Raw genomic sequence first — 21808 nt, 5'->3', positions numbered from 1 at the left:
CATTCATCTACATCCTCAGACTTCATTTGTAGCAGGCAGATACACTCATTTTCTTTACAAGATGAGGGAGAAAGCCAGGCCGACTGTAATTCTAGAATGCTTTGCTCAACAGCAAATAGGATCATGAACTCGAGGTTAGCTGGGCTGCACCGAGAGGTCAAAAAAAAAAAAAAAAGGTGAGAAATTGCTTCCAGCTTTAAGCTGTCGCCGTGTGTTAGTGTTGAAACAGACTAAGGCCACGGGGTTCAGGCTAAAGCCCATCTTCTTTCATGTCAAACGTCACAATCTACAAATCTTAGTAAGGTCTAAGGAACAGCAAGCTGAGGCACGACTAAGTGAAAACGGAGAGAGTAAGGGACCGAGACAGATGATGCTTTCTGGAGAGAAGGTGGAGGGCCAGATGCCAGGGCAGGCGGAAGCACGCCCTCCCCAGTGAAAGTGGGGCCCAGCGAGGGGCCGGCCGGAGCAATCTCGGTTCCCACACCCGCGGACTCCAGGCCTTGACTCGAGATCCGCTCTCCAGCTCAGAGCTCTGGCACCGCCCACAGCGGGAGGCTGGGCCGTACCATTCTGCCTCCGAGGGTAGAAGCGTGTCGGAGCCGGGTCCCGGGCGCCGAAGGCGAGTTCATTATCCCTAAGATGGCAGCACACACAAGGACATCATTCTGAGGCCGATCCGTTTTCCTCCTGCCTCCCGGGATTCTCTGCATCCTCGGGAAGGGCTGGGAGCCCGACCGTGCTCCCCCCTCGCGCGGCCTCACTTGGTACGTGCGCGGGGCGCGTAGGCGGGAGGCGTACTTAAGGCGGCCGCGGGAGGCGGGGTCGCTCAGTCCTCGCGGCGCATCTTCGCAGTCGCCTGGAACTCGGCTGCTTGGCGGCCTGTACGCGCGTGCGCGGACATGGCTTCAAACGGTATGTGGGGGCGCGAGGCGGCGATGGCGCGTCCCGGGGAAGCCTCGTCCCCTCCCGGCCAGACTTGGGGTTTCTCGGCGGGGCCCGTGTTGGCGGGCAAGGGTGGGCTCCCGCACCTCTGTGGCGGGAAGCGGCGGGAAGAGGGAAGGGGAGGGCGGTGTCGCCATTTTGTTTGGCTCCTCCAGTGCCTTTGACGCGGCGCCTGAGGGCTTTCTCCCCGGGCCCGGTCACTCGGGGCGGGGACCGTGGAGAGAGGGACGCGGCCTGGCGACCTGGAGTGAGGGGCGCGGAGGACCCTGCTCGCTGTAGCCTCGCCCCACCCCCTCCCGGCGTGCCGGGCCTCGCTTTGTCGCAGTGCTGCATCCGGGCACTCGGCGCGCGCACGCGCTCCTCTGGCCCCTCCTCCTTTCTCGGCGCGTTTTTTCCCCCGTCGCCGGCCTCGAGTTGGTTGGAGTTTTTTTTCTTTCTTTTTTTGTCGCGAGACCCTCGGCGGAAGACTGTCCGGTGGTGGCCTCGCCCTGCTCCCCGCGTCCCTCGGGAAGGGGCGGGGCCGCCCTCTTCCCTCCTCCGTGGCCGCCCGGCGGGAGCGGGGACGCCCGGAACTGGCCCGCGTGTCCGCGAGGTTGCGGGGAATGACCAACGGCCTCCCGGATCCGGCCGGACGCCATTCCCACTTCGGGATTTAGCTTTCCCGAGGCAGGAAGGAAACCGAAGGAGTCGCTTTCCGAGGCCACACCCTCGCGGCTGTCATTTTTTTCCTTGTGCGGGGGCAGGCCCAGGGTTTCCTGCACGGAGCTGAGCTCCACCGCGTAGCGCGTTTAAAGAGCTCTCTGCTTCTCGTGCGCACGGTAGGCGGGAACGCGATCGCCGGGAGCCTCGAGGCTACTCGGGTCAAAGAGCTTTGCCGCCTTGATTGTTTGGCTTTGTGCTAAAACGCCACTTGGCCTTACGGTCTCCAAGGTTGGTCACGGGGTGAATAAGTGTTTTTTAAAGGTATTTAGTTGGTATGGTGTGTTGCAGGCCTTGGAGAGGCCCGAGAGGAGAACATTTTTTAAAGTTCAGAGATCCGTTTGTGCTGTAGTTTTGAGACTTTAAAGAAGAAAAAATTTAAGCCGGTGTGGTGGCACATGTCTCAGGTATAGGGAGGGCTCTTTAGTTTGAGGCCAGCTTGGCCTACATAGTGAGTTCGGAGATGTCAGAGGTACATAATAGAGACCCCTGTCGGCAAAAAAAAAAAACAAAAACGAGAAAATTTTGAAAAGTACAGGACCAGTCCCTTGACAATGTTTCAGATAATAGTAGTTACCCACAGAAATCTTTGGTGTCCCCCCCCCCCCCCCCCCCGCCGGTATGATGCCTCGGGCTGTGCTACATACAGCTAAGCATGGCCAGGGCCTGACTGACTCAGAACCAAACAAAAATCGAAGAATTATTGGTGTCTAGGAATTTGCGTTCTTTCGCTGCTTGTATTAAAACTTGCCTATTCCAGCTCGCTTTACTTACAATTGTTGTAGATTTATTTGCTCTGGAATGCCTTTTACTTTTATTTTCGAGACAAGCTTTGTGTAGCTTTGGCTGTCCTGGAACTATCCCTGTAGACCAGGCTGGCCTCTTAACTCAGAGATCCACCTGCCTCTGCCTCCTGACTGCTGGGATTAAGGGATTGCCCCACCACCGCCCTTCTTAGAGTGCCTAGTACTTGTTGAATTTCATTGTATTCCAGTCTTAACTGAAATTAACATTTTTTTTCCTTTCCCACTTTTACAGACTATACACAACAAGCAACTCAAAGGTGAGTGTTTCTGGGCTGGCTTTTGTAGATAATAAGGGTGATCAATATAATTTTAGTTATCTGTTTTTGTATGCGTTTTTTATTTTAAGATAACTTTACTGATCTGTTTTTTTTTCTCTGTCCTAGCTATGGGGCCTATCCTACCCAGCCTGGGCAGGGCTACTCCCAGCAGAGCAATCAACCCTATGGCCAGCAGAGTTACAGTGGTTATGGCCAATCAGCTGACACTTCAGGATACGGCCAGAGCAGCTATGGCTCTTCTTATGGACAGACCCAAAACAGTGAGTCTCATAGTGGAACACATCTTCACACACTGTTAGTGAATGTTAATACCTTCTTAAACCTGAACAGTACTGAAAATCCCGTATTTTCCCTTATCAATCTGTAATTGTTAAAATTTAGTGGTCAGTCTTTTTTTTTTTTTTAAAGATTTATTTATTATGTATACAGTGTTCTGTCTGCATGTATACCTGCACGCCAGAGGAGGGCGCCAGATCTCATTACAGATGGTTGTGAGCCACTATGTGGTTGCTGGGAATTGAACTCATGACCTCTGGAAGAGCAGTCGGTGCTCTCAACCGCTGAGCCATCTCTCTGGCCCAGTGGTCAGTCTTTTTAAGAAAATGATTTATAATTGTTCCTTTGTTGGATGAATTTCTCCATATTTTCATTTTGTAGAAAGCATGTTTCCTAAAGAGAACCATTTTTTTTAATATTTATTTATTTATTATGTATACAATATTCTGTCTATATGCCTGCAGACCAGAAGAGGGCACCAGACCCCATTACAGATGGTTGTGAGCCACCATGTGGTTGCTGGGAATTGAACTCAGGACCTTTGGAAGAGCAGGCAATGCTCTTAACCTCTGAGCCATCTCTCCAGCCCCCGAGAACCATTTTTAGGATAGAAGAAAATGGTTTACTTGAAAACTTTTGGAATTGGGCTGATAAATGTGATGCACAGAGATGGGGGATTTGCCCTTACGTCCAAAAGGGCAAAAAGTAGTCTATAGCAATACATGAAAATTCAGTTAGTAATGGCATAGGGAAACCTGGATTTGGGAGAGATAGAATGAAACTGAACCTATATTAAACAGTAAAGTGCCAGGCGGTGGTAGTGTGTATCTTTAATCCCAGCACACAGGAGGTGGAGACGAGTGAGAGTCTCTTGAGTTTGAGGCCAACTTGGCCTACAGAGTTCCAGGATAGCCAGGTTTACATAGAGAAGTCCTGTATCAAAAAAATCAAATTTCAAAAAAGGGGTGGGGGCAGGTGGGTGGAGAGATGGCTCAGCAAAGTTAATTGAACACATCCTCTAGAAGTGGAGCCAGTGTTCTAGCACCTACACAGTGGCACACAACTGTCTAACTCCATATCAAGGAATCTGATGCCGTCATCTGGACACTGATGGCACCAGGCAGGCAAAACACCCTTACGCGCAGCCCCAGCAAAGGTGGGGTACCACATGGAGGCCCATACATTTAATCCCAGCATTTGGGAAGCAGAAATGGGCCAGTCTGAGGTGGAGGCCAGCCTGAGCTACATAGATCCTGTTTAAAAGAAAAAAAAATCCAGCAACAAAATAAGATAATTAAAGTCAAAGCTTTAATAGTAGTATTTAAGAGTAATAAATAATACGGTCTGGAGAGATGGCTCAGTGGTTAAAGAGCACTGGCTGTTTTTCAAGAGGACCCGGGTTCAATTCCCAGCACCCACATGGTAACTCAAAACTGTAACTCCAGTTCCAGGGGCTCTCATATAGACATACATTCTAGCAAAACATCAATGCACACGAAATAAACATAAATAAAAGTAATAATAAAATTTCTGTCTTGAGACAAAATGTCAAGTTGGCTAGGCTGGCCAGATACTTGCTGTATATTTGAACCTACTGATCTTGCTTTTGAGTGCTGGGATCAAAGGTGTGTATACTTGGTTTATATGGTGCTGAAGACCGAACCCAGAGCTTGTGCGTGCTAAACAAGTACTCTGTTAGCTGAGCTATGTCCCTAGTTTACTCCTCCTTTGCTTGAGACAGCTTTCTGAGTTCTAGGACTGTAGGCGTGAAATGCTGGGCTTGGTGTGTTTCAAGATTTACAGAGATGGTTTATTAATTTTTTTGTTTTTTAAGGATAGGGTTTCTCTGTAGTCTTGTCTGTCCTAGAACTAACTCTGTAGATCAGACTCAGACTCAATTGCATCCTAAGGGCTGGGATTAAAAGCAAGTGCCACTACTGCTCGGCTCTACAGAGTTGTTTTTTTTTTTTTTTTGTTTTGTTTTGTTTTTGTTTTTCGAGACAGGGTTTCCCTGTGTAACAGTCCTAGCTGTCCTGGAACTAGCTCTTGTAGACCAGGCTGGCCTTGAACTCACAGGGATTCACCTGCCTCTGCCTCCCGAGTGAGTGCTGGGATTAAAGGTGTGTGCCACCACGGCCTGGTCCAGAGGTTTTTTTAAAAAACTGGGCAGGCATGGTGATTACTGTTTTTATTTTGTGTGAGTATGTGCATGTTTGTTACATGATGTTTGTGTGTGTGGACGTCAGAGGACAACCTAGTATCAGTTGTTCCCTACCTAGATGATGGGTCTGGTGATTGAACCTAGGTTGATAAAGACTTTCACAGCAAGTCCAGTTAATTTTCCTTAAAAAAGTAATTGGAAATAGTTTCATTAAGATACCCAGATTGGTCTTAAACTGTGACCTTCCTGCCCCAGTCTCCAGGCAGCTGGCCTTGTCAGTAAACTTAATAGTAGTCTCTAAGATGACTTTCCACCCAGGTAATACAGTATTTTCTTCAAGCTATTCTTTAACCCAGTTCCTTTTTTTTCTTCAGCTTATCTTATGTAGCCCTGGTTGACCTAGAACTTGAACTTGTTATGTAGACCAGTTTGGCCTTGATCGGTGGAGGTTTCTGCCTCTGCCTTCCAAATGCTGGGGTTAAAGATGAGCGCAATTACACCTGGCCTCTTGTAACTCATTTTTTCTTCATAGCAGGCTATGGCACTCAGTCAGCTCCCCAGGGATATGGTTCCACTGGAGGCTATGGCAGCAGCCAGAGTTCCCAATCTTCTTATGGGCAGCAGTCCTCCTACCCTGGCTATGGCCAACAGCCAGCTCCTAGCAGCACCTCGGGAAGGTAAGTAGTATGGGAGTGGGGTAAGGCCAGAAACTCATGGTAAATTGTTGGATGTCTGATGAGTAAAGAAAGGGAATAGACTAAAAGTGAAGCAAGCTTTTGCTCATTTTGTAGCATAATTCTTGTTTTGTTTTCGGCTTAGTTACGGTGGCAGTTCTCAGAGCAGCAGCTATGGGCAGCCCCAGAGTGGAGGCTATGGCCAACAGTCTGGCTATGGTGGACAGCAACAAAGCTATGGACAACAACAAAGCTCCTATAACCCACCTCAGGGTTATGGACAACAGAACCAGTACAACAGCAGCAGTGGAGGTGGTGGAGGGGGTGGTGGAGGTGAGAATGAGTCTTCAGTTTTGTCTCTTTATTCTCTGAATTTGCCCCTTACCTTCTTGTTTACCAAGTTTCTAATTCTTACTGTCCTTTATAGTGGGACCATTGACCATTTCCACAATACTTTATATTCTCTTAATTTTGCTGGGAATTGCAACAAAAATTTGTGTATGCTAAGCATATGTTGCTTATGTTGTGTATGTTAAGCACACGCTCCGTTTTTTATTATTTTTTTATAGGCAACTATGGCCAAGATCAGTCCTCCATGAGTGGTGGCGGCGGTGGTGGTTATGGCAATCAGGACCAGAGTGGTGGCGGCGGTGGTGGCTACGGGGGAGGCCAGCAGGACCGTGGGGGCCGTGGCAGGGGCGGTGGAGGTGGTTACAACCGAAGCAGTGGTGGCTATGAACCCAGAGGCCGTGGAGGTGGCCGAGGAGGCAGAGGCGGCATGGGGTAGGTGTTTCATGAGTCAGGGAGTACCTTCAGTGGGGGAGTGCTGCATGGATCTCCTTTGAAGTCAGTTCTAGTGCATGGTTAGTATTGTTCTCTGGGGTATGTAAAGGCTTCAGTTTGTGGGCAGTAGTGTTTCTTTGTATATTCCTATTATGTCTTTGTGAGAACGTGGGAGCCCAAACCCTTTTACAGCTCTTGAGTAGAGATTTGAATATTGGTGCATTTATTTTCAAAAAAGAATATACATAGATACATGTGGATTGGAGTCATTGTTATCTCAGGCAAGAAACTTGGGAGTAAAGACATCTCTGCAAGGGAAATTTATTAATCCCATTCCTGGGAAATATCTGGGGAAACTTGTTCTGTGTATTCCCATGTGTCCTCCAGGGGAATTGGTAATAATGGTAAACTTGACCTCAGCTTCTAGGAATTGGCATTTACTCAACTATATTCTGTAGTTACTTGAATTATGAGCCTGATTTGCACTAATTTGACTATGATTTTGTGTGTGACTTGGTTTATTTATGGGGTCTTCTGACTGAAGTGTACAAACTTTCGGGGCAAGAAAAATACACTTGACAGTGGTGTTCCGCTTTCTTACTCCACTGTCCGTCTTTTCTCGGGTCAGTTAAAATCCGCTTGTCCAACTGAATCTCTTGTTCAAGTAAAACCTTAGATTTGATGTTAAAACAGTTTGTCAAATCTCTTGGTGACTTTAAAGGACCCTGTTATCTTTGAAAAGGAGAATTGTCAGTGATGTTCCTTTTTTTGCAAAAAGTAGGTTTTTTTGAGTTTGTACATGGTAAGTATTCAGAGGTGGGTGGGGGTAATCTCAAAAAATGCAAAAGTATGGAAAACTCTAGTTGTGTGCGTGTGTTTAATGCAAAACTTTAAAAAGCAAACAACTGTTATGTGACTGTTAACTTGCTCTGCATTTTATGTGCCACAGGTATGAAAGGTGACATTGCAAAATACTTCGCTCTTCTCAAAGTGTAGAAGGGGTGACCCCGGGGGTGAAGGGTGATCAAAAACAGCTCAGTAGTTAGGACAGGGCTTAGCTGTGAGTGTCTTGCTCTAAGGGGAAATTGCCTTTGGTTATGACTTTATGGAATTGGGTTGAGTCTGCTTGCTGCTTTCAAAGCAAAAACCACACACACAAAAATGTGTTCAGGGCTATCCCAGGGGCCTGGTGTGAAATGTCTTCTGGGTAATTTGGGGTAGATCTTTTAAACCAACTGCTGGGTTATCCACCACTTGTAACAAGAGGAAAAAAATCTACGTCAGAAGAACAAAACAACCAAGGAAAAATGAGCTTTTTTATTTTTCCAGGGGATATAGATACAACTTTTTAAAGCAAAATCCTTTACCAAAATCCTTAACCGTGTCTGAGAAGTTGCACACGTGTGTGATAAGCTCAAAGGTCAGACAAAGGGTGGTCAGGAAGGGGTATATTTTAGTAGCCACTTGAATCTTTTTCCCAAAACACCTACCCATGTTTGGGGAATGTTGAAACAAAAAAACCAAAACAAAACCCTTTTGTAGCTGTTGGAAGCTTCATGTCCTTTCTTCTAACTTGTCTTCTCCAGCGGAAGTGACCGTGGTGGCTTCAATAAATTTGGTGGTAAGTGAACAGAGTTTCCAAAATTCCCAACTCCCAGCAATGCTTTGTCTGATTGTTCATTTGCAGATGTCTTAGCTTGTTAAGTGTCAAAGGTTTCTAAAGTGTCTGTAACCACCTCCAGGAAGGGGGTGGGGTAGAATGCCTCTTGCTGCCAGATGTGTGCTAACCTGGAGGCAGGCAGGGATAACTTCTCAGCAGCCTTGCAACTAAATTGGTTTTACTCAAGTATTTAGGCCTCTTGATGAGTGTTGCCACTTCTAGCACTTAGTGACCACACCATCATGAGCAACTGGAGAATGTTCTGGAACATGTGGTGCCAACTTGACTTTAGGATCCTTTTGATCAGTGTGTCCAAGGAGAGAGAAGAGAGTGTGTGTGTATGTGTGTATGTGTGTTTATGTACACAACCTCCCAAATGTTTTAATCAGGGAGAGGGACATGAATTATTGCCCTACTCTGAGGCTGGTAAAGTTGGTATATATGTTTTTATTAAATACCAAGTGATGTCAATGCAATTCTACATATGTACTCAGACAAGCACATAGAAACTAGATCTGGAAAGGAAGGTGTGGTATGGACTGCTTCAAGAAAGATCTTGAGAGCATGTGTTTGCTCATGGGAAATAACCAGGTTTAAAACAGCACAAACTTGAATTCATGGAAAAATGTCAAATTTGAGAAGTCTCCCAGTAAGCTGGAACTTTTCTGGTTGTTAAACAAAATGGTTTTTTGATTTGTCTAAACACGTAAAGCCAAAGGCTTGGGTTCATGACTTAGGTGTCATTTTGTACAGGTACGATATTTATATATGATGAATTTAGATAAACATTGGTTAAAGATGGTGTCTGGGAAAAAATAGAGGCTGTATTATGAAAAATTTATGGTCTATTCCCTGGGACATGCTTTTAAACTAAAATAGCTACTATGTATGTTTTTATTTCATGTTGCTTTGGGGAAACAGTATGGTTAAGAATGGTTTTCAAGATGAAATTAAAAATTTCTACAAGGGTTGTCTTTGGTGTTAAAAGTTTGGAGAAACTGGATGGATGCACATCACATTGCTGGTGTTGAGCTTCTGTCTCTCTGGTGGGAGAACCAGGACCAAGTTAATGTATGAGTTGGTTGGTTAATATAAATGAGTTACTGAGTTTGAACTGCCCCCCATCTGTGCTGAGGACATTTCCCAGCTCTAGCTGGGGGAGAGAGCATTTTCTTGAAGTGTGACATTATCTCTGGGGACTCAAAATAACAGTTCTTAAGAAAAGGGCCTGTGTTGTGTCTCCCTGAGACCTGCCTAGAATTTTCTCTACTGGGCAGGCCCCAGGATAGGGTTTGGAGAGAGGCTGGAAGCAAGAATTTGGATTAGATGTGAATTTGTTGCCTTAATTAACTGTCCTTTCCTGTTAGCTTATGGCCTCCTTTCCTTGTTTTTGTTTTCTTTTTTTTCATGTAACTAAGGCCCTCGGGATCAAGGATCACGCCATGATTCTGGTGAGTTCAGGTTTTCATGAAGTGTTCACCTTGGTATTCTTGGAAACAGCTGAAAAAGTAGAGAGAAGGGAAAGGGGGTTTAGTTGTACCCGGTCAGCAGCAGTGGTCTATAAATACTAGGAATACTGGATCCAGAGGTCTAGGGTGAGTCTGGTAATTATTATTTCTAGTAAGTCGCAGTGTTCATTTAAGATTAATTAGTAGTGGTGTTTTTGTTTTGTTTGCTTTTTTTAATTAAAAATTTTATTAAAAATTACTAAAAATTTCCACCTCCTCTCTTCCTCCCACTTCCTTTCCCTCTCCTCCTCCCCCTACCTAGACAGGGTTTCTCTGTAGTTTTGGAACCTGCACTGGCACTCGCTCTATAGACCAGGCTGGCATCAAACTCACAGAGATCCACTTGCCTATGCCTCCCAAGTGTTGGGATTAAAGGCGTGGACCACCACTGCCTGTCACTAGTGGTGGTGTTTTTAAAATACACACATAATTAACCCAGGTGTGATGTACACCTTTGTTCCTAGCAGGCTGATCTCTTGAATTCAGATCTGGGTTAGTCTGTTCTACAGAGCTAGTTCCAGGATAGCCAGGGGCTACACAGGGGACTGTTTTAAACTCAAGAAAAAAGGACACACATCTAAATTGTTGAGCAAACAATATTCAGTGAATAAAAGACCCGATTGCAAGATGTGTAAGGGAAGCAATATCTCTTTTGATGATATTCTTAATTTGTATAATAGACCAGGCTGTTCTAGAATTCAGAGATCTACCTGCCTCTGCCTTCTGAGTGCTGGGATTAGAGGCATGTTCCACTATGCCCCTCCTAGTGTGAAATGGGGGTTTTTACGAAGAAGTCTTGAAGTGAAAGTTGGGAAACTGGTTTCTGTATTGTATTAGGTGTCAAATATTTCAAGGATAGTTGTGAGATGTAACTTTTTTAAAGGAGGTAGATGAATACTCAAATATTAGAATAAGGATGGATTGGATTGCTTATTTCAGTTGGTTTTTTAACGTTCCCAATACTATGTGATTCTGTAAAACAGTTTCCCAACCATAGTTACTCTTACTACAACTTCATAACTGTAATTTTGCTAGTGTTATAAATCGTATATATTTTCCTATGGCCATAGGAGACTCATGTGAAGGAGTTGCTTGATTCCCCAAAGGAGCATGACTGTTGAGTACCGTTGGTTTATATAATATAATAATTGAATGACTAGTTGGTCAGAAATCTGAGCGTTTGCTTGAAATCTTAAATACTTACGCTGTTGATAATACTTACCTTTGTCTTTCCTGTGCTCTTCAAATTTCCTTTCGCCCTGTTTTGAACAAACAGAACAGGATAATTCAGACAACAACACCATCTTTGTGCAAGGCCTGGGCGAGAATGTTACAATAGAATCTGTGGCTGATTACTTCAAGCAGATTGGAATCATTAAGGTACTTGTGAGATAATAAGTGCTTCTTTACAGGCTCTCAGATTTCACATGTTAATAAAAACAGCAATCTTGGTGCTGGGTGGTGGTTGACAGCACATGCCTTTAAATCCCAGCACTATGGATCTCTTGAGTTCCAGTGCCAGCCTGGTCTACAGAGTGAGTTGCAGAACAGTCAAGACTCTACAGAGAGATGAAGGGAAAGAAAAATAAAGGTCTTGTTTATTGTTAGTAGTGAAAGCAATCTTTTTTTTTTAAGATTAGGGTGTACACTGTGCACCCCAGGCTGGCTTTAAACTTGGCATAATCCTTGGGTTTTGTTTTGTGTTTTGTATACTTAAACTGTTAAATTTCAGTTGAGTGTAGGTTGCACACCCTTATTCCCCGCAGAAACAAGTGATCTTCCAGGACAGCCTGGATTTTGTAACGACCATGTCTCAAAAAATAAAATTCAGTTGAATATTGGGATTGCAAGTATGTGTCTCTAATATCTGGCAGAGCCAAAGTCTAATGGGTGTCGCCACTTCAACTTAACATTGAGCAGAGAGCATTTCATGGTTTCACTTTTCTAAAAGAAACCACACCAAAAAAAATTGGTCTGATAAGGTGGTACTCAAGGGCACAGTGTAAACCAGGGCAGGGCTTCTGTGAGACAGAAAGAGTCAAAGTTTGGAACTAAGTCTTGGTAATGATGGAAGTTTCTATATGCACTGTGTTAGTAGATTGTACCAACTTTAGATTGTGTTTAATTTTGAACTTGGCTAGACTAAAATGGTACAACTTAACAACTGTAGAACCATGTTCTAACAGTACAATATAACTATAACATTATTTAGGTATTGCAGGTAATGTGGAGTTTTCGCTGCCATGATGAAGATTGAGCCCTGTACCATTGTTTTTGCCAAGAAAGTTCTGTAACCACTGAACCTATGTATAACACTCAACCTATAGGGATGTACAGTGTGTGTGCAGGTTATATATAAACACTAAGCCAAACCAGCTTGTATCTTCTAAAAAGTGATGATTTGTTTTGTTTTGTTTAGACAAATAAGAAAACTGGACAGCCTATGATTAATTTGTATACGGACAGGGAAACTGGCAAGCTGAAAGGGGAGGCAACAGTCTCATTTGATGACCCACCTTCTGCTAAAGCAGCTATCGATTGGTTTGATGGTATGTATAAGAAACCACGGTGGTGGTGGTAGGGGTGGGGCTACGGAGACAGGGTCTGTTTGAGGAGTTTGGGTCTTAATGGTGCTGAGTCTTTAATACTGTGTATGGAAAAACCTGCGGCGTTTAGAGAACAACTTGGAGTGATCAGTTTGGTTCTTGTAACAAATGGGCCATGAGAATGGAACTTGGGTGGTCCCGGTTGGTTGGCAGCAATCAGCTTTACCTGCTGAGCCATCTTGTAGGCCTTTGGCGCTTATTTATCTGTAATTTCAGTGTAGTCTCCTTTGTTCATGTCCATTAGTTTATAAATCATTTTAAGAAGGCAATCCACTCTTAGTTTTTTTAAAATTACTTTCTCTGTGTTTATTTTTATTTTTTGTACATTGGTGTTTTGCTTGCATATATGTCTGAGGGTTTTGGATCCCTTGGAACCAGGAGTTAAAGGCAGGGTAAGCTGCCTTTTGGGTGCTGGGGATTGAACTCAGACAGTAGCCAGTGATCTTAACCACTGAGCCATATCTCCAGCCCATTTCTCCAAATTCTAAAAGTGTTTTAGATCTGTAGTCTTCAACTAATCAAGATTTGCTGTATATCTAGATAGGGCGTGTACATGCTATGGTATAGGCATAGAGGTCAGTGAGCAAAAAAACCATGTGAAGTTAATTCTCACCTTCCACCGTGTGTGCTCATGGGATTGAATTTAGGTCATAATGCTTGGTGGCAAGCATTCTCACCTACCAAGCCATCTTCCTCTTGTGTCGTGTCCCCCCCCCCAGTTTCTCTGTGTTTTGGAACTCTGTACACTATGCTTGCCTCGAACTCACAGAGATCCCTCCCGAGTGCTGGGATTAAAGGCGTGTACCACCAACACTTGGCTTCTTCCTGATTATTTTTATGGTGCTGGGGATGTGAACCACTGCATTCTATATTTCCACTTCCAAATATATTTTTAAAAATTTATTATGTGTACAACATTCTGCCTCCATGTATGCCAGAAGAGGGCACTAGATCTCATTATAGATGACTGAGCCCCACCAGGTGTTTGCTGGGAATTGAACCAGTGCTTTTAATACTCGCCATCAGCCATCTCTAACTCTCCAAATCCCCCCCCCAAAGATTGATTTATTATGTATAAAGTGTTCTGCCTGCAGGCCAGAAGAGGGCACCAGATTTCATTACAGATGGCTGTGAGCTATCATCTTTCCAGCTCTCTCCAAGTCTTTTTATGTCTACTTTTTTTAAATAAGCTGACTTTGAAATAATTACTTAGTAATGGAGCTAGGAAGGTGAAGCATGTTTTTAATCCCCATACTTGGGAGGCAGAGGCAGGTAAATCATAGAATTTTTGAGATCAGCTTGGTCTACATAGTTCCAGGACAGCCATAGCTACATAGTGAGATCCTGTGTCAAACTCCAGAACAAAACCTTAATGTATAATAGATTCCAACATAGGGCTTTCAAATTAAAATATATTTTATTTTGGCTAATTCGCCTACCTTTATTTCTTTAGGTAAAGAATTCTCTGGAAATCCTATAAAGGTTTCATTTGCTACTCGCAGAGCTGACTTTAATCGGGGTGGTGGAAATGGTCGTGGAGGCCGAGGGCGAGGAGGTGAGCCATGTATTTATTTTGGTTTAAAGAGGTCATGAAGCACAATGTGGAAGATGAAGAAAAGAAGTTTGAAAAAAGTAGGCTAACCACATGAAGGAAGTAGATTCATAATTCTGTTTGTATTTTAGGACCCATGGGCCGTGGAGGCTATGGAGGAGGTGGCAGTGGTGGCGGTGGCCGTGGAGGATTCCCCAGTGGAGGTGGGGGAGGTGGTGGACAGCAACGAGCTGGGGATTGGAAGTGCCCTAATCCGTGAGTGAATTTGTCTTTTTTTTTTTTTTTTTTTTTTTAAATAATGTGTTTGGCCGGGCGGTGGTGGTGCACGCCTGTAATCCCAGCACTCGGGAGGCAGAGGCAGGCGGATCTCTGTGAGTTCGAGACCAGCCTGGTCTACAGAGCTAGTTCCAGGACAGGCTCCAAAACCACAGAGAAACCTTGTCTCGGGGGAAAAAAAACTGTGTTTGGTCCTTGATACTATGTTAAGAGTTAGGAAGATGTTTTCTTTTAACTAATAAAATATTGTAGATGGAAGATTGAGTTAATAGTTTATTTTAGGGAAGATTAGAGTTTCCTAAGTGAATAACTACAGTATTTTGGAGAGTACAGAATTCTATTTATCTTAGTTATATTCATGTTGCTGTGATAAACATCATGGTAGGGACCATATTAACAGGCAGGCATGGCATGAGACAAAAACTTCTATGAGGTAAGAGAATACTAACTGGGTTTTTGAAATTTCATTCTTGTCCCATGCCTGCCCGTTTTCACCTTTACATCAACTGGGGACCAAGTATTCAAACATGAGCCTAAGTTGGGCGGGGGGGGGGGGGGACATTCTCATTCAAACCGCTACACCTATGTACTCTAAAGTACTGGGTATAAAATGAGACTTAGAACTGAGATTCTAAGTGGGTCGGATATTGTAGGATAACATGAATATGCTGAACAGAAAGGTGATTATGATTCATGTTCAGACATACTGAAGTGAGATTAAGATTTCAAATATGAAGAAATGTGTTTCAAACTGAGCTGTGATAAACTTAACTACAGAAAAGGAGGCTGTAGTGGTCTAGGCTTAATAATACTTTCGTTTAGCTCCTGCTGAGAAACAAGCCTTCAGAGTCTTATGAATTCAGTGTTTTGGACTCTACTCCAAATTAATTCCCCTTTCATTTTTTTAGTACATGTGAGAACATGAACTTCTCTTGGAGAAATGAATGCAACCAGTGTAAGGCCCCTAAGCCAGATGGCCCAGGAGGGGGACCAGGAGGCTCTCATATGGGTAAGAAGGGAGCAGAACTGGTTATGGAAGTCCCAAAAGAACTCTATACTTTTGATTTAGAAGGGTAGTGGGTGGGAAAGTAGAAGAATGAGGATGATAAATTGTCATTTCTTTTCTAGGGGGTAACTATGGAGATGATCGCCGTGGCAGAGGAGGCTATGATCGGGGCGGCTACCGGGGCCGAGGCGGGGACCGTGGGGGCTTCCGAGGGGGCCGGGGTGGTGGGGACAGAGGCGGTTTTGGCCCTGGCAAGATGGACTCCAGGTAAGTCTAAATCAAAACAAATAAATTGGTCAGAGGTTGGGAGGAAAAAAGGTTTTACTGAGTGATTTCCTAGGATAAGACTTAGCTGGTCACATTATTGGGAAGGGGGAGTAGAAGAATTAAGAACCAAGTCTTAAGGTTGTTTTACTGAAGAAAAATCATTTGTTGGGTAACGGGACAAGTAGGATATTGAATAATCTGGTAACTCATATCTGATAATTCTTCTTTCAGGGGTGAGCACAGACAGGATCGCAGGGAGAGGCCATATTAGCTTGGCTTCTGAAGTTCTGGAACAGCTCTTCTTCCTGTACCCAGTGTTACCCTTGTTATTTTGTAAACTTTCAATTCAGAATTGCCCATGGATTTTTTTTTTTGTGTGTGTGTGTGTGTCAGATGACCGTAATTGTAACCATATCTTTGGTTCCCATTAAAAAAAACATTTTAGTTAAATTCTGTTGCTGCCCCCAGTTTACTTTCTGGAGGTGGGGTCTGTGTTAGGAATGTGGGGAAATACTCCTCAGATCATCTTGCATAGCAGGAATTTGAATAACTTGTTTCTATCTAGCATTGGAAAGACAGGAATTCTTGGTTTCTAGGAAAGAGGTGAATGTTTGGTACCTAGATTTCAGGAAGAGGACCATGCATACAGTGCTCTGGGTGATTCACTTTTACATTCTGCCTGAACCCTGACATCTGTAGGTCATTGGTATTTTGAAATTTGATGCTTTGAACTTAGTCAGTCCTATTTCAGCTGTTTGCTATGACTATGGTAAATGTGTAACCTTGGCTCACCTAAAACTGCCTCCTGGGTGCTAGGATTAAAGATGTGTGGTATTCCTGGCAACAGTTCCTCCCTTTAAGGAAAGTTGAATAACAAAAGGGTGGAGTCACCCGTGTAGCAGTGGTGTGGTGTACACCTTTAACCCCTGCTCTTGGGAGGCAGAGGCACGTGCATCTCTTGAGCCAGCCTGGTCTCTACATAGTTTCAGGAGAGCCAGAACTGTTTGTAGAGAAACTCTAAAGACCAACGAGGCAGGGGTGGAGTCAGGATTTAAAACATTGTAATCCCCATATTTGGTAACTTGATCATTAGTTGACCTTGAAACTGTCTTTCCAGCCCTGAGGTTGAAGCTTTTTATTACCAGGTGCCCAGTAGTGGTTAGGTATAGTGTATAGATTATAGGTAGATGAAGACAGTTGGTTCTGGTGCCCAGGTAGGTCATCATTGATGGCAAAACTGTCATTGACAAATTTGTTTTTGTTTATAGCCTAGATATGGTTTTAGGTATCCCAGGCTAGTCTTGAGTTTGTTAGTTTCTGAGGCTGACCTAGAGTTCCAGAACTGTTAAAGAAGAACTGATGGTAGTATCTGGCCCTGCAGAGGGCTGTGCACACATTAGTAAGCCACATGCAGCTCAGCTTCTGGGTGAGCATAGTGGTTCCTGTATGTGTTCAGAACACTCCAGACAAACTTAGTTGATGTCTTACAGTAGTACTGCAAAGAGTGGAGAATGGACATGGTTTTGTATGTTCCATTTTTCTGGGGTGTGTGTGTGTGTGTGGTGTGTGCCCAGAAGTTATACTGCCATGACATTTAGTTGTAATGCCTTTATTGAGCTTTTGGAGACCAGTTGTGAGCCCATGCCTGTCATCTTGGTATTTAGAAGCCAAAGCAGGAGGACCACAAGTTCCAGGCATACAAAGAATAGCCAACTAAGAGCATATTGGCAGAGGTTAGATGGGAAATAATTGAATCTTAAGGTTGTTTAGAAATGATGAAATCTGGGATAAAAGGGATTTTGTAGACGCAGCTCTTTAATATGCAGTGTGCTCAGAACTCTCATGGTGTTGGTCTTGGGTATTGGTGTATTGTGTGTGCCAGGGAAGAGAAGGGATTATAGGAACCCATTGGGCTATCCAGTTTGTTGGGATAAACACAGAAACGTGCTGGTGCTGTAGTGGAAAGCCAAGCTGGGCATCTTTTAAAAACTTTAGTTCTGCCAGATGGTGGCAGTGCATGCATTTAATCCCAGCAGACAGATGCAGAAGCAGGTGTATATCTTTTGAGTTTGAGGCCAGCCTGGCCTACAGAGTGAGTTCCAGGACAGCCAGGGCTATACAGAGAAACCCTGTCTCAAAAAACTAAAACATGAAAATCCCAAACCAAAAAATTCTGAGGTAAATTATCCCCCCCCCCCCCCGTTAATAACAATCTACTATGCAGTTAACTTTGTTTTGACAAACTATATATATATTTAGCTTTGGCTGGCCTGGAACTCCCTATGTAGACCAGATTGACCTTGAACTACCTGCCTTTGCCTTCCAAAGGTGAGCAGCATCAAGCCTGGCCTAATTTTCAATTATGTATGTGGGTGGACACCACTAGCTTGCAGGTGAATGCTAGAAGAGGGTAGTAGGCTCCCTAGTACTGGCAACAAAACTCTAAAAGGCAAGTATGTTTAATGGATGAACCATCCATGCCCTCCAGCCTCTTAAACTTCTTTCAAAACGTGGATTGACAGGTTGAGTTGGGATGGGTAGGCCATGAGAATAAGCTTTGAACAATAGCAGTTCTTTGCAGTTGGCATCTTGTCCATATTCCTCCAAGAGGAGTCTGTTTTCCAGTTGAGAGTATTTAGTACTTTGTAATGTCTGGGGTTTCACAAAAAGCAGTGCAGTGTAGGAACTTTGCTGTCATCTAAGCTGATAGGCCTTTGTTTAGGTTTTTCAGAGTTTCAGGTAAATTTAGTCAATTTTGTTTACTCTGACTTTGTCTTAGTTGTGATTAAACATGACCAAGGCAACCTAAAAGCATTTCATTGGACTTAAGAGGTTGGTTAGAGTTCATGATGGAGTAGAGCAGAGATAGAATGGGAGCAGCCAAGAGCTCACATCCCAAGGCTGCCAAGTGGCAGAGGTGGATCTCTGAGTTGGAGGCCAGCCTGATCTACAGAGTGAGTTCCTGGACAGCCAGAGAAACCCTGTCTCTTGAAAAAACAAAACAAAACAATGGCACAAGTCTGGAGCTTCAAAGCCTACCTACCTTCAGTGACACAGCTTCCTCCAAAAAACAACTAATCCTTCCCAAATAGTTCTCCCAACTGGGAGCCTTTCTCATCAAACTGATCTCCAAACTATAAAAGGGGAATTCTCATGGTGGGAAACCCTCTAAACTTGTGTCAGTTGGTATAGTTCAGACTGAATAATCCTCACTTTAATGTGTGGATTATCAGTTTAATAACCAAGATCCATAATAGGATCAGGAATGTTTTGCTGTTTGTATTTTGAGACCGGGTTTCTCCATAGCTTTGGAGCCTGTCCTGTAACCAGCTTTTGTGGACCAGGTCGACCTCGAACTCAGATCCACCTGCCTCTGCCTCCGCCTCCTGAGTGCTGGGATTAAAGGTGTAAGCCACCACCGCCCAGCGGTTTCTGGTTTTTTTTTTTTTTTTGTTTTTCGAGACAGGGTTTCTCTGTGGTTTTGGAGCCTGTCCTGGAACTAGCTCTTGTAGACCAGGCTGGTCTCGAACTCACAGAGATCCGCCTGCCTCTGCCTCCCGAGTGCTGGGATTACAGGCGTGCGCCACCACCGCCCGGCGGTTTCTGGTATTTTTAAGTTTGGAAATGTTCATATTGTTTCGTGGGGTTAGAAATGTGAAATTTCTTGTTCCATATGTACTTTAAGTATATAATTTCATGAAAGGTAATTTTGTGCATTTATAGTGTTCTTGGGCTTTGATGGTGACTTGCCAGTGTGAGATCATGTGTCGACTTACTATTTTTAAAATGGACACTTACTGTATGTAGCACAGGATGGCCTTGAGCTTTTGATATTGCTGCCTGTTGGGCCCACTACCATACCATTGCTTTTAGTCAGATTGGGAGTTTCCTGCATCCCAGGTACTCTGCTTCAGTTCCTATCTCCATGTTCTACCTTGTTTCTACCTTTATTTCTTGTTATGATGGACTAAGAGTAGTACGTATAGGACAAATAAGGCCTCTCCACAAGTTGCTTTTGATCACGGTGTTTATCGCAGATAATAGAAACCTGACGCTGGGCAGTGGTGGCGCACGCCTTTAATCCCAGCACTCGGGAGGCAGAGGCAGGCAGATCTCTGAGTTCGAGGCCAGCCTGGTCTGCAAGAGCTAGTTCCAGGACAGGAACCAAAAACTACAGAGAAACCCTGTCTCGAAAATTAAAAAACAAACAAACAAAAAAAAACAAAACCAAAAACCTAACTAGGATACCAGTTAACATGAAGAGATGACCCAGTCATATTTTCTGCCTGACTTTATTAAGATTTATTTTTAATTATGTATATACATATGTTGTGTGTCTGGGAAGTGTACCTTTATGTGGCCAGAGGCTTTGGATCACACTGGAGGTGGAGTTGGAGTTACAGGTGGTTTTAAGTTGTTTGATGTGGGTACAGGTGACCAAACAAATCTGCAAGATGAGTGTGTGCCCCGAACCACTGACTCATCTCTCCAGCCCCGACGTGACAGCTCCACAATTCCTCTGTGGTTCCCATCCCTGCCTCAGGTTGTACTTCCTTCAGCGCCTCACTATATTATGTTGTCTCTGCCAATAAATTTTTTTAAGATTTACATATTTTTTAGAAATTATTATGTATACAGTGTTCTGTCTGTATGCTTGCTGACCAGAAGAGGGCACCAGATCTCATTACATATGGCTGAGCCACCATGTGGTAACTCAGGACCTCTTGAAGAGCAACTTGTGCTCTTAACCTGAGCCATCTCTCCAGCCCAAGTGTATAAGCCTTAATGTACTGTGTATATGCCTATGAATGGTTGCAAGCCAATGTGTGGATGTTGGAAACCAAATCTATGCTTACCTGCTGAATTATCTCCACTTCCTCACCCCCTCCTTTTTTTTTTTTAAAAGAAGCTGAGCAAGATCAACACACATTGATCTTGCAGAGATAAGTTTGATCCCTTGTACCAAAATCAAACAGCTCAAAGTCATCTCTCTGAGTGATCCAAAGCCTCTGTCCACATACATGCACAGCCCTCCAGACATAAGTATATATATAAATAATTAAAAATATAAAACTCTTAGGAAGAGGAAGTTAGACAGAATGTGCCTGGGTTATCTCTTCTGTATGTATGTTATTACTTGAACTCTGACTGTCCTGAGAGACTGTAGGCCTTTGCCTCCCAATTGCTGGGATTTTATAGGCTATATGGGCTATCATGTCCAGCCTGTATATAGATTTTTGTAAATACCACAAGTCTAGCTTGGGTTGGCTTCTATTCTTGTTCAGAAACTGAAGCTTGAACAGATTTGAGAAGGTTTATCATTTTGAATTGGGGACACTTGGGTGGGAGACACGGGAAAAATCACTAGTGTGATGCACTGAGTCCTCTTAAAAACTTCAGAGCCTGGGGCTGGAGAGATGGAGTGCAGGATTATTTCAGAGTTCCTGAGTTTAAATTTCCAGCAACCACATGGTGGTAACTCACAACCATAAGTGATGAGATCTGGTGCCCTCTTCTGGCATGTAGGCAGAACACTTATTACATAATGATATATATGTATATACATGTGAATATATTGATTTTTTTTGAGACAGGGTTTCTCTGTAACAACCCTAGTTGTCTAGTTGTCCTGGAAGTAGCTCTGTAGACCAGGCTGACCTCGAACTCAGATCTGCCTACCTCTGCTTCGTGAGTGCTGGGATTAAAGACACGTGCCACCACTGCCTGGCTAATTTTTTAAAAAATATATATACAGTATTCTCAGTATTCTGTCTGTGTGCCCGCAGGCCAGAAGAGGGCACCAGATCTCATTACAGATGGTTGTGAGCCACCATGTGGTTGCTGGGAATTGAACTCAGGGCTTCTGGAGGAGCAGGCAGTGCTCTTAACCTCTGAGCCATCTCTCTAGCCCCTAAATAAATCTTTAAAGAAAAGCTATTTTTTTACCCTGGTACATCTTTAATCTCAGCACTCAGGCAGAGGCAGATCTCTGAGTTGGAGGCCAGCCTGCTCTACATAGAACTCTGTCTCAATAAAGCCAACCTGGCCCCCCAAAAAACTAAAAATAGTTTGGATTGGGCATCATTAAAAGTTCGGCATTAGACGGGTAGCAAAGATCTTTAAACCCAACACTGAAGAGGTAGAAGCAGATGAATATCTGAGTTTGAGGCCAACCTGGTTTAGAGTGAGTTCCAGGGAAATACAGAGAAACACTATTGGAGTGGGGTGGGTCTTAGAGAGTTTGGCCTAAGTATGATGTTGGAAATTTCCTTGGGACTCTTGATTGGGACTGCTAATGAACATTGAGTTCTGTC

General features: G+C 43.9%; 1 protein-coding gene across 1 annotated transcript; it reads left to right on the top strand.

Moving 5' to 3' along the window:
• Positions 1 to 793: 793 nt before the first annotated feature.
• On the top strand, positions 794 to 15944 carry Fus (FUS RNA binding protein). Its single transcript, XM_041666756.1, has 15 exons — positions 794 to 912; positions 2680 to 2704; positions 2831 to 2985; positions 5695 to 5839; positions 5982 to 6169; positions 6406 to 6619; positions 8206 to 8240; positions 9698 to 9730; positions 11064 to 11167; positions 12207 to 12336; positions 13847 to 13948; positions 14077 to 14200; positions 15130 to 15230; positions 15350 to 15494; positions 15726 to 15944. The coding sequence occupies exons 1-15, from the start codon at positions 900 to 902 to the stop codon at positions 15763 to 15765; spliced, it is 1554 nt and encodes a 517-aa protein (XP_041522690.1). The 5' UTR covers positions 794 to 899; the 3' UTR covers positions 15766 to 15944.
• The last annotated feature ends 5864 nt before the right edge of the window (positions 15945 to 21808 follow it).

The sequence above is a fragment of the Microtus oregoni genome, unplaced genomic scaffold (genome assembly GCF_018167655.1).
Source record: "Microtus oregoni isolate MIOR12 unplaced genomic scaffold, Mior012 000016F_ref0000370, whole genome shotgun sequence".
NCBI lineage: Eukaryota > Metazoa > Chordata > Mammalia > Rodentia > Cricetidae > Microtus > Microtus oregoni.
Note: the sequence above shows the minus strand (reverse complement) of the source record. Positions and strands in the feature narration are given on the sequence as shown.

Excerpts from the sequence above, each read along its gene's own strand:
- Fus (XM_041666756.1), top strand. Across the intron at positions 9,731-11,063 it reads AGGATCACGCCATGATTCTG|AACAGGATAATTCAGACAAC; the intron begins GTGAGTTCAGGT and ends TTGAACAAACAG. Across the intron at positions 15,495-15,725 it reads CCTGGCAAGATGGACTCCAG|GGGTGAGCACAGACAGGATC; the intron begins GTAAGTCTAAAT and ends TTCTTCTTTCAG.